Genomic DNA, 11,085 nt, shown 5'->3' with positions numbered 1-11,085 from the left:
CAGATTTCTTTTCCTTTTCCTTTCCCTGGTTTTCTTTCCCATTTTATCCCTCTCTTTGATCAATCTTCCACCTTCCACCGTCCTGTCCCGTCCCGCTGCGTTCCTTTTCAAATAAAAAACAAAAGTGATATCGGTATCGTTGGGTTTTACGTTTTTATTTTTTTTCCTTAACGCTTTATGTTTACGTTTGTTGTCTCTGCTTTCTCTTCTTTTTTTGTTCCTCCTCAAGCTTCCAATTCCCCCCTTCCTATGGCTGGGTATGGCTACATGGATGATGCATAGTTTTTTTCTCTCTTCTCCTTAAAGCGCTTTGGCATAGGGCAGGCAAAAAAACGACATAAAGAACGGGAGAACTCGCAAGGCAAAACGGAAAAAGGGTATATAACCTTTTTTGTACTTTCGTTGCTCCTCACCTGTGTTTTCTTTTTGTGTTGACTTTTTTGCCCATTTTTACGCATGGTTTCATCCGTCTGTTTTTACGGCCCCTTTTTTTAATTCTAGAAAGAAAAAGGAGGAGATGGATTTTTTTCTCATGCGTGTGACTGGGAGGTTTTCCAAAGATTTTGTTTTTTTAATGTTTAGTTAATACTCTTGTTATTTACTTTATGCTTTGTTTTTATTTGTATGTGCGTTTTCCAAGTCGCTATGTAACTAGCTAGCTGAGGGGTTACGTTTTCCTTAAAAAGATCATTATTTCTGTCTTATACGAATCCTGCTATTTTTTCATTTCTTGTTCTTTTCAACCTTTTCTATCTCGTCAACATTTGACAAGTTGTTCCCTTTATCTTCTGAAGTCTTGATGCCATATGGGATAACTTTCGCTTTTTCTTCTTTTTTCCGTCTTGATTTTCCATATTGAATCAAACTCAAAGCTAGTTTCTTTATTATTAATTAGGTTTTTCGGTTTTTCGGTTTTTTTTTTTTTTTTTTTCATGTTACGATATGGCCATATATGGACATGCTACGACGTGCGGATGATAGTGAAAGCTAATGCGTAAAATGTTTTATTTTATTTTCTTTCCTTTCCTACCTTCCTTCTTTTCTTCTCCTTTTTAAATATCACGAAATCGATAGGATGGAATTTATATTCTTCCTCCCACTCCCAATTTATTTCAACAGCTAATTTATGGCATGGAGAGGTATACTTTTCCGTCTCTCTTATTATTGAGAGCCTCGGAAATATAGAGGAGCCATTTGCTCTCCTATGTTATTTATTTATCAGAGGTTTACATTTCTTCAAGATATGTAATAAATTCTGTTCTTCACTTCTAAATTAGCTTATCTTTATTCTATTGCGATTTTCGCTCCTCCGCTTCGGATGAGTGTGATGCGGATTTCTTTTTCTTCACCATGTCATGACTCTCTACTTTTATTTATATATAACATTGGAAGACTGGACAAGATACAGAGCTTACGTGGGCAATGTCCCGATGTGAAGAATGCGACTATACGCGAACAAGAAAAGGGGGCTTTTTGGTATATGGTAGACAGCAGTCACAGTTGGAGGAAAAGAGCTTGACCAAGCTCCTTTGCATATCGATCAACAGCGGAGTATCAATACTCCAGCATCTATCTATCTGTCAAAGGAAACCCCCCCGGGTGAAACTGAAGACCTATCCATAAGATTCATAGGGTACTTCGCATGATGGACAAACAGGCAATGATAAACCTGTGTCGGTGAGGCGGCGTCTATCTCATTGAGGCCAAGTTTCCTCCTTCTCCTCCTTCTCCTCCTTCTCCTCTCCACTTATTTGCAGAGGACACTTGCATCTTGTCAATACACACTCCACTTTAAACCCCATCAGCATCTTCGCTCTGATATCCCTTCATTCCTGTCGGCGGATGGAAACACGATTACTTACTCCGCTCCATTCCTTGTTCTCTTTCAAACAGGCTCCCACCACCAGAACTACAGCCCCCAACGCTTTTTGCCCTTGTGCTTGTATTTTATAGTACACCGACATTCCCAACAACCCTACAATGTCGCAAGGTACCAAAGCCATGGACCCTATTCCGAACTCTGATCCAAATGCAAATACAGCTCCATCCCTCTTCTCTCCCGCGTCCCTCCTGTGGGCACACCAACTCCGACGCGAACACAACACCCTCGTCTCCCGCCTCGACGCTCTCGAAGAGGCCCTGGCATCCTCTTCTGCTAAGGCAATCACAACGACGGAAGACTTGAAGTCGGATCTCGAGACGAGGGTGAAGGAGGTTGGTGATATACTTGGTGTGGCTCAGGGCGAGGTTGACATGATTAAAGCGGGTATTGAAGAGTTGATGGGGTGGAAAGAAGTTTTCGAACAGAGTCAGAGAGATGCTGTGGGGAAGTGGGAGAGAAAGGAGGAGGAATGGAGAAGGGAGGGGGAGAAGAGGGAGGAGGCGAGGCAACTGGTTGAGGGGGGTTTAAGAGAGATCTTAGATGGAGTTAGAGGGTTGAAAAGGGTAGTGGAGGAGATGAGGAGGGAGAGGGAGCAGGAGAAGGAGAAAGAAAAGGAACGGGACAAAGAAAAAGAAATGAGTGAGTATACATATCCTCTTCCTATTTGATCCTTTTTTGTATTCAATTCATCAAAATTTCTAACTCCACTCGATTTCAACTCCCAATCCACATCCACAGAAACCCTACCTTACAAAGCCACTTATCTCAATCTAGAACACAGCGACGATGACGACAACGAACCATTCCGCTCTCCCTCCCTACCCCCCATCCTTCATGCTCCGCACAGCCAACAGCGCCAGAGACACAACGTCCCATCCACAATCTCTGGCACTCCCACAATGACCCACCTCCCCAGCTCAACGCCAACCCGCAGCTCCCTCCCACCACAAGCACCACCCGATGGCTATTCCGCCATCCTCGTCCCAGATTCCATGCCACCCGCTCCCCCATCACCGCATCCCGACCAAACCGCTGCCGCCGACTGCGAATTCCAAACCTCTCCGCCACGATTCCCCCACTCCCCCATAGCTCAACCCTCAGGAAATTTTGAATACGCGAATATAGAAAAGGCAAAAGAAGATGAAGTCCAGGCTCCGCAACAGGGACCTGGCGAAACTCTTGAATCGTATATGGAACGCTGTTGGGTGGTGTTATCGCGATGTCCGCAGGGTGAAGAGAGGAGAGTCATATCAACTTTTTGGGGAGGGATGGAGGATGGAAATGCTAAAGGTGGTTTGGGAGAGGAGTTGGAGAGGCGGGGGTGGAAGTGGGAAGTTGTTAGGCAGTTTGTAGATAGTCTGAGTGAGGGATTAGGAGAAGAGGGCAAAGGGAAAATGGAGGAGGGAGGGTTAGCTGAAACGGGGAAAAGGGATAGATGTCTTGTTAGGGGTGAGGGGAACGTAGCAACAGGTAGAAATGGGGCTGTTGAGAAGAAGAGGAGAAAGGCGAAGGTGAAGAAGAGAAGGGCTATCCCTGTTATTTGGCCGGTTGACGAGGAGGGGGAAGGGTGGCTTGTTGTGCAGAATGGACTGACTTGATATTTCTAACGTAATGTATGCATATGTATATATCTACATGGGACTGGGATACAGCGGAGAGATAGGGTGAAAGTGGACGGAGGAACCTAGGAACTGAGAAAGATTAACTGCTCTGTGCATGTATGTATGTATGTACATATGTCTATTCGCAATGGTATATCCATATAGAAAACACAAACCCCAACGCACAGAAAACATAATTTAGAATAAACCCCAAAACAACGGAAAAGCAAGCTTACACAACACCCACACCATCTTAGCTCCCTATCGATCCAATCCCCCTCTTAAATCAAAACTCCGCAAACTCATATCTTCCATCCACCCTATCCCTAACCACAACCTCAATCTTCCCCTCCTCAACCTCCCGCCCCCCAACCTCAATGCCCGCCGTCATAACCTGCCCATCCCGAACCTCACCCACACCTTTTGGAGTGCCCGTCAACACCAAATCCCCCGGCTCCAGGGTCATCACACGCGAGATATCCGCTAGCTGGCGCGGGACTCGATAGAGCATCAGGTTGGTGTTATCGCGCTGGCGCAGCTGGCCATCGACAGAGAGGTGGAGAGTAGCGTTGTGCGGGTCTGGGATGCAGGATTTTGGAATCACAGCGGAGATGGGGAGGAAAGTGTCGAAGCCTTTGGCGATGGACCAGGGTAACCCGGCCTTTTTGGAGGCGTCTTGGATGTTGCGCGCTGTTAGGTCGATGGCGAGGGTGTATGCTGGCAGATTTGGGAGGGTTTGGTTAGTATATTTTGCTGTGTGCTGTGCTGTGTTGTGCTTTGCTAACGGCGGTTTGGAAATGTTGATATTTTGGAAGATCTTGCTTCGTGCCAGAGGCTATATATATATATATATATATATATATATATAGTGGACATACCTGATATGGCGTCCAAAGCGCCACGTTCGTCTGCCGGGTCATGGTCACGAAGCGTCTTGCCTATAACTAATCCGAGCTCGACTTCATAATGTAGGCTCACGCCCTTGGGGCGCAGAACGGGCCCGCTGTTCGGGAGGAGGATGGAAGAGGGTGGTTTGAGGAAGAAGAATGGTTGCTTTGGGCGAACGTTGTTGAGCTCTGTTATGTGGTCACTGGTTTATATGTCCTTGCATTAACAGATACAGCGCACCAGATCGGAAGGCAAGTTACGTTTGTCATTATAATTGCAATTGACAAGGTTAGTTTTCTTAAGGAGAACATACGCATAGTTTCGGCCGATGCACATCACCTTCCGGCAATTGGCTCGAATAGATGCCATTGTTCTCCAGAGTGGTCTGCGAAATGTACTACACAAGACAGGTCAATTATCTAACTCCTTTCCAGTGTAATATGGGGAGGGGAAGCGGTGGTAATAACAATAATGGCGCTGGCGGTGGAGTCAATACTTCTCAATATCTGCTTTTGAGCTCGGCTATGCCTTTGGTGGAAACTTTGGCAGCCGAGCTTGGTGGATATCATGTGACCTATTGCCGGTGTGTGTGAAAGGGAAGCTGTAAGAATCTAAAAATATCTGTTTCCTGGACAAACACTGATGTGAAAGATTGAGGGGAACAAACACCTATAATTACCTATGAAGGTCGCTGAAATCCTGTCAGATCTGACATCTCTGAGGGCTTGCGTAAGTATACACGCTTTTCTATATCTCTCCGGGAAGTCCACTAATGTTTCGTTTATTTGTAAACAGGGCCATGCCGAAGCACTCGCACTCGTGAATGTCCACAAGACCATCGCGAACTCAGATCCGCAGCAGCAGAACCGGAAGCAGACTGAACAGGTCCTTTCCCCAAATATTGGTGAATCAACCCTAACCACGCAATCCGAAGAACTGCGCCGCGCAAAAGATCTCGTTGAGCTTCATCATGATATCAAGTTAAAGCAGCTGAACAGGCACAATGGTGGCTTGAATGAGGAGCTTCAGAAGGCACGACGGGATGTTGATCGCGTGTTGCAGGAGTTGGGGTAACTGAAAGGGAAAAGGAAGAAGCGGATTCGTTATGCATCACATGTATTCCCAGCGATTGCCAATAATGTCCCTACGGTCTTGACTCATAGGGGACGGCGGAGTCCATCATATGGAGTTCTTAGCGAGATTCTTGATCCATAGCCAAATTCCACTCCGAATATCGAAGTGAACGATAGGCCAAACGTGACGCGGGGACTAGTGTTGACCATGGGCTTCGAGGCTCCGATGAAGCTTCAGAGCGGGCAGTCATTGTATACATCTCCAATGTATACGCTAGAAATCCTAATATGAACATTTATGAACTCATTAAATGTGCCTATCCAGGAGTGATTCATACAGAAACTTTAACTTTAGTAGATAATGATGTCCTCCAAAATTAAGGATAATGTTTAATGCGATAATTGTTGTAATTAATAAGTACTTTTACAGTTGCTAGCTGAGATGCGGCGGTCGTTCGATCTGTCCCATACGAAACTTTCCAGCGCAGCACAACGCGCCTTCGCATTGGTTAATACGCCTCACCATATGGTGGTCTTAACTAAAAGGCACGGGCAGCGCGATGGAGCCGAGCAAAGGTCCAAACCATACAGTGGTCTGTAGCGGGTGCTGGTGCAAGAAACTGACGAAGCAGGCCAATACAGTAGCCGACGCTCAAGGAGGATCAGGATGTGGAAACATCACAGGAAAGACAAGCCTTGAGCAGCATGACAGCCGAACCTGTGAGACCCTAGAGAAAAAGCACAGTCTGTGATGGTGTGATCAGAGCTGTCTTGTCCAGTTTGATGTTGAAGCCATGTTACAGAATGGACCAAAGAGAGTTGATGTGGTGCTTTCTAGAGGTCACCATAGACTCAGAGGGTCTTCTCATGGTGGTTGCCTGATAAAAACAGAGTGTGTTGTGGTAGTAGTGTTACGACGAGACTCAAGACTGAGATATTATGGCGGACAGCTTCTAAGAGGGTAGAGAACTAGAAGGGTATTTGGAAGTTGAAGCAAACTTCATGAAAACAATATAGCAGAGGAGTATTATGTAGTATTCTTCAAAGAATAGAACATGTATTGCTACGGGCTGTTAGATGAAAAGCACAATTTTGAGAATCAAGAGCTACCAATAATTGAGAAAAAAGCTTTACTCACACGGGATTGAAGTTCTCAGTCCATCCCTTGATAGGGAGACCACCACTGATTGGTCTCTTTGGATATGACGCTATTGCAGCTCGAGCTAGCACAATATTATCAACTAATTCAGAGTACAAAGTATTGCTCCGGAGGGAACCCCGGATAAGTTTGCTGTCCAACTTTGATCCGCCTCCAATCTAGCCCTAAAATGCTCGATTATTAGCTGGTAGATTAGCTTTGACTAGTATAACCATGGTTTCAACCTTCAAGCTCACTCTGTTGCACTCTGTAAAAGCCATACTTGGAAGAATCGTAGAATACTGCGTACATTATATAGCAGATACCATGATTCTATTTTACTTGAGTCATAATCACCAAAGGATCCGCTGGACTGTACACCCAGCTTTACATTGTTCCAGGCCGGTTCTTTCTCTACTCTTTCCTCCCTGGGCTCTGCACTTCAACACGTCGGAACTGGTGATTTTTTGCCTCTTTCTTCTGTAGTTTCATTATCCCCAAAATGACTTTCTTGTTCATTTCTAAGCTTCTACTTATCATCGCGCGTAGGTCTCGTGGAAGCGTTCACGATGTCCCAAACTGCCTCCTCCAGAAGGCGGATGAATAGGAGCTCCGAGGAAGCCTATGCCTCACCTGTTCTGCGGTTTCTGTCTGAACCCCCAGCGTCGCTGCCGTCACCTCACATCTCGCAAGAGCGTTTCAGAAGGACTCGTGGTTCAAGCACTGATGAGGATGAGACTGAAGATGGCATTCTTAGCGAAGATTTTCGGGTCGGTAGCCCGTTTCTATGCACTGTTCCTGCCATAGGTACTCCACTTGCATCAGATCATCCACTCCAGAGACAGTGGCCAGAGCTACGCCCTAAGTTCGTCGAAATCCTCTCGAAGTATCGGATCCGTCATAGCACCATGGATCCATGCCTTCGAACGTCTGAAACATATGAAGATGAAGGCCCGATTGAAACGGTCCTCATCTGTGCACATAGGACTGAGCGAGACGATTCCTGGAAAAACACGTGCAAAGATGTCCTGTCGACTCTGTGGTCCTCGGGCTTCGACAACGTTAGCGTGGAGTTGATCGACGAGAGAGCGAATATTGAAAAGATCACATCTCCCGTGATGCCTAAAGATCCTATTTATAGCAAGTGGGATGACATCTCTCGCAAAATTTGTGACCTCCTTGGTTTAGAGGGTTGGATGTCTCTTGAGTGTTTTCGGAGGGGTACAAGCTAAGATCCCCAAGAAAGCCATCCCACTGTTTTGTTGACCGTGCCTCGTGATACCACCAAGGAATGGAAGAGCAAACGCGATGAGATTTCTATGCTTCTGGATAATGAAGGACTCGGAGAGGTTGCTGTTGAAATTATCCGAAGCACGATCTGGCGAGCAACAGAAGTCGACTTGACTAGTGCCATCTTCCCTGACCATGCATGGGAGACAAGGGTGAAACTGGGCGCGAGCATCGGGGTCCATAATTCAGATTACGGTGGCTCTACTTTTGGCGGGTTCGTCGAGTTGCTGGACTCAGAAAAGAACAAATGGCACGTGTTTGGCCTCACATGCTATCATGCAGTTGAACCAGGAAACGTCCCACCTACCTCTAAGCTGGGAAAAGGTAAGCTCCAACTCTGTACTCTGTCTCTCTCTTTTTTGTTTTTTGTTTTTTCTTTTTGTGCTTTGAAGACGAATTTGCCCACCCCTTATCTGGTTTCAATATTGTGGTAAAATTCTTCTCACTAGGGAAATTCCTCGGTATTGTACCCATGGCTAATCAGTGCTTAGATATTGAGCGATGGAGAGGTATAGGAATGTTAGTGCTGGAGTCGAGCAAGGCGAATATCCGCATCGATCAGCCCTCCTTGAAAGACCACAATGCACGGATGAAGATGATCAAACAGAATATCGAGACAGTCAGGGAGCAATCTCTGTACAAGCAAGTCAAGAAGGCCAGGAATGACGGTGACTTCATTATCCCAAAGGAAGAACTGATATTTGAAAACATGGAGAAAGCCATCCTCAACGCTCTTTCTCTAAAACTTCGTGCGGAAAAGCATTTCAACACCGGATCCGCAACATTGGGGAGAGTTTATGCTGCGTCTGGGTTCCGGCTGACCTCTGGTAATGACAAACGCCAGCTAGATTGGGCGTTAATATCTGTGTATCAAAATCGTGTGGAGCCGAACAAAGTGAGTGTATATCTTTTTCTTTAACAAACGTACAGTCTCGCGAGCTTTTTCTGACATCGGTTAATAGTTCCCACCAGTCGGTTCATATATAGATGAACAAATGGGTACCACGTTCTCTGGTGAGGCTGTGGATGATCCAACTGGTAAGAAGCCTGTGCAAAATGACCGACTGTACAAGTTCGGTCGAAGAACGAATTTTACTATTGGCTGTTTTAGTGGCTTGAAAGCCTTAGAGCTTGAGTGTTGGAAAATTGGAAACATAATTGTCACCAATGAGTGCTCCGTTACCGGTCTGCCAGGATCAGCTGCCTTCTCGAAAAGAGGCGATTCTGGGTCTTTCATAAATAGTTGGTAGTGCGGGCATCTTTGTTGGGTTGTTGTTCGCTGGGAACGAGGGCACTCGCGCCACTTATTATACGCCTGCAAATATCTTATTTGAGGATATTAAGCAGACGACTGGAGCCAGAGCTGTGCGCCTGCAACGGAATCGTTGAACCTGGAAGACATTCAGAACCGCCTGGATAACGCTGGTGGGAGCTGAACGGACACGGGCTGCGGAGCCTGGAGCCACCGAGGAAAGAAAGGGGAGACCGGGTAGGCAGGAGGGAAAGGGCAAAAGGAAGCAGAGGTGTGTGCGAGAGAGGCACGGAGGCGGCCCCTTATATAGCCGTGAAGGGAAGACGTTGACGGGCAGTCCGGGGTGAGGGTGGACACCAGACAGCTCACATAGGGCGCGGCAGCCCAAAGCGAGTATATCGACGCAAATCGAAATTCTCCTTTGACATAAATATTCGGATATTCATCTTTTATACGATTTTAATCTACATTGATATGTCCCTTATTGAGGGTCCTTGGTATCAAAAAGTGATGCGTGGATGCCAAGGCCCTTAACATACAGCCACATTTCAACAACTGTGCATGATCTGATTCCGACTTGTTGTTGTTGTTGTTGTTGTTGTTGTTGTTCTTCTTATTTTTACTAAGGCCATAGTTATGCAGTCTGAGACTATGACAGCCTTCACCTCACTAGCCTACCCTTATGTTCGGCTACTCTCTAGTTACATTTCCCTATTCATAACTGAGCCATCCTTGATGGAGAGACTTCACTATACCATTGTGGATCTAGCCCTCAAGGGGGGCCTTGCCCCACAATTGCTCACGCAATACTAAGCAGTCCCTTGTCACTTGGACTACTCCGTAGACATGTAAGAATCACAACACCTTAGAATCCCACACTATACTGAATCCATCTAGACTATATACATAGTGTTGAACATTGCTCCACCCTATACTGTGTGCTTGAGGAAGTTCAAAATGTTTGTTAGGAAGAGTGAAGCGACTTCCATCATTCAAAATGCCAATTGTAGCTACCATAGCATCGTGTGCCCAGTTCATCTCATCCATTGTAAATCTGCTGGGCGCTGTTTGCTGCGCATCGGCGGTGCAATGGCAAGTCTATGCTCTATTACACAACAACAGACATTCGAATATTAATGGCAGCCTACGATGCAGCTTATTAGTCTTCTCTATGGGAAGGATTTCACATCTTCAAGCCCGATGTCCCTGCAGACCATGATGAGTAAGATAACAAGATTCTTATGAAGCATCATCAATGCTTCGGATCATTTCCGGAATCATACGAAGAGATTGCGGATCAGGATAGACTATATAGCCCTCCTGAGACTTTGAGACCCTTCCATCTCACAACTGCACAAGAGATTTGTCAGGAAGATAAGGAATTCGTGCTAAGAGCTATGAAGCTTGACCCAAGAGATAGGCCCACTGCACGACAGCTATTGGACGATAAATGGTTCCATCAGCCTTAACTTATTTAGTTCCCTTTGCGGGAGTTCAAACTAGGTTTATTTTATGTCTATATAAGAAGCACCCATGCTAACAATTTCTGTACTAATTATTAGACAGAGTGAAGCGAAGTCTCTAAGAATCATACGAAGCTCGGGGCCGGGCTCAAAAGTTGCTTCATTTTGTGACTGAAATGATTGGATGATAATGTGTTCAAAAATGTAGGTTGAATCTTGATGATTTCATTGGGTGTAGAGGGGATTTTGAGATCTCTGATTGATTAAAATGTTGAAAATTCCCACTTTTATATCTTCATTGGAGACTTGAGTTTAACACTACTAGTCCACAATCGGCTGCGATATACCTGCTCGATATCCGATCGTAATAGAATATCGAATGCTAGATAGCTAGCTAGCTACCTATCTACCTTCCTACCTTCCAACCAACCTGCCTACTTAATATCCAATCAATCTCTATGAGAATAAACATCATCGTCCAGCAACCCACTTACCTGT

At 45.6% G+C, this 11,085-nt stretch overlaps 6 protein-coding genes across 6 annotated transcripts in view; 5 read left to right on the top strand and 1 right to left on the bottom strand.

Annotated features, from left to right (window-relative positions):
* Nucleotides 1-385, top strand: part of HCAG_04273 (eukaryotic initiation factor 4A) — a gene marked incomplete at both ends in the record, with an annotated part of 2,102 nt that extends 1,717 nt beyond the window's left edge. Inside the window, one exon of the mRNA XM_001540383.1 lies at nt 344-385. Coding sequence (XP_001540433.1) covers nt 344-385 — 42 coding nt within the window. The remainder of the gene's footprint in view (nt 1-343) is intronic.
* Nucleotides 386-1,980: 1,595 nt separating this feature from the next.
* On the top strand, nt 1,981-3,480 carry HCAG_04272 (predicted protein; the record flags this gene model as incomplete). Its single annotated transcript, XM_001540382.1, has 2 exons — nt 1,981-2,521; nt 2,621-3,480. 2 exons carry the CDS (start codon nt 1,981-1,983, stop codon nt 3,478-3,480), a joined length of 1,401 nt encoding a protein of 466 aa, XP_001540432.1.
* Nucleotides 3,481-3,769: 289 nt separating this feature from the next.
* Nucleotides 3,770-4,740, bottom strand: HCAG_04271 (fumarylacetoacetate hydrolase family protein; the record flags this gene model as incomplete). The annotated part of the gene is made up of 3 exons (XM_001540381.1): nt 3,770-4,200; nt 4,362-4,573; nt 4,685-4,740. 3 exons carry the CDS (start codon nt 4,738-4,740, stop codon nt 3,770-3,772), a joined length of 699 nt encoding a protein of 232 aa, XP_001540431.1.
* Nucleotides 4,741-5,052: 312 nt separating this feature from the next.
* Nucleotides 5,053-5,445, top strand: HCAG_04270 (predicted protein; the record flags this gene model as incomplete). Its single annotated transcript, XM_001540380.1, has 2 exons — nt 5,053-5,100; nt 5,167-5,445. The coding sequence occupies 2 exons, from the start codon at nt 5,053-5,055 to the stop codon at nt 5,443-5,445; spliced, it is 327 nt and encodes a 108-aa protein (XP_001540430.1).
* Nucleotides 5,446-5,805: 360 nt separating this feature from the next.
* HCAG_04269 (predicted protein) lies at nt 5,806-6,196 on the top strand (the record flags this gene model as incomplete). Its single annotated transcript, XM_001540379.1, has 3 exons — nt 5,806-5,832; nt 5,875-6,037; nt 6,087-6,196. The coding sequence occupies 3 exons, from the start codon at nt 5,806-5,808 to the stop codon at nt 6,194-6,196; spliced, it is 300 nt and encodes a 99-aa protein (XP_001540429.1).
* A 955-nt stretch (nt 6,197-7,151) lies between these two features.
* On the top strand, nt 7,152-9,308 carry HCAG_04268 (predicted protein; the record flags this gene model as incomplete). Its single annotated transcript, XM_001540378.1, has 5 exons — nt 7,152-7,773; nt 7,825-8,196; nt 8,388-8,767; nt 8,835-9,114; nt 9,217-9,308. 5 exons carry the CDS (start codon nt 7,152-7,154, stop codon nt 9,306-9,308), a joined length of 1,746 nt encoding a protein of 581 aa, XP_001540428.1.
* Between the last annotated feature and the right edge of the window lie 1,777 nt (nt 9,309-11,085).

This window comes from Histoplasma capsulatum, genomic scaffold (genome assembly GCF_000149585.1).
Source record: "Histoplasma capsulatum NAm1 scaffold_4 genomic scaffold, whole genome shotgun sequence".
Taxonomy (NCBI): Eukaryota; Fungi; Ascomycota; class Eurotiomycetes; order Onygenales; family Ajellomycetaceae; genus Histoplasma; species Histoplasma mississippiense.
This window is presented reverse-complemented; position numbering and strand designations above follow the sequence as displayed.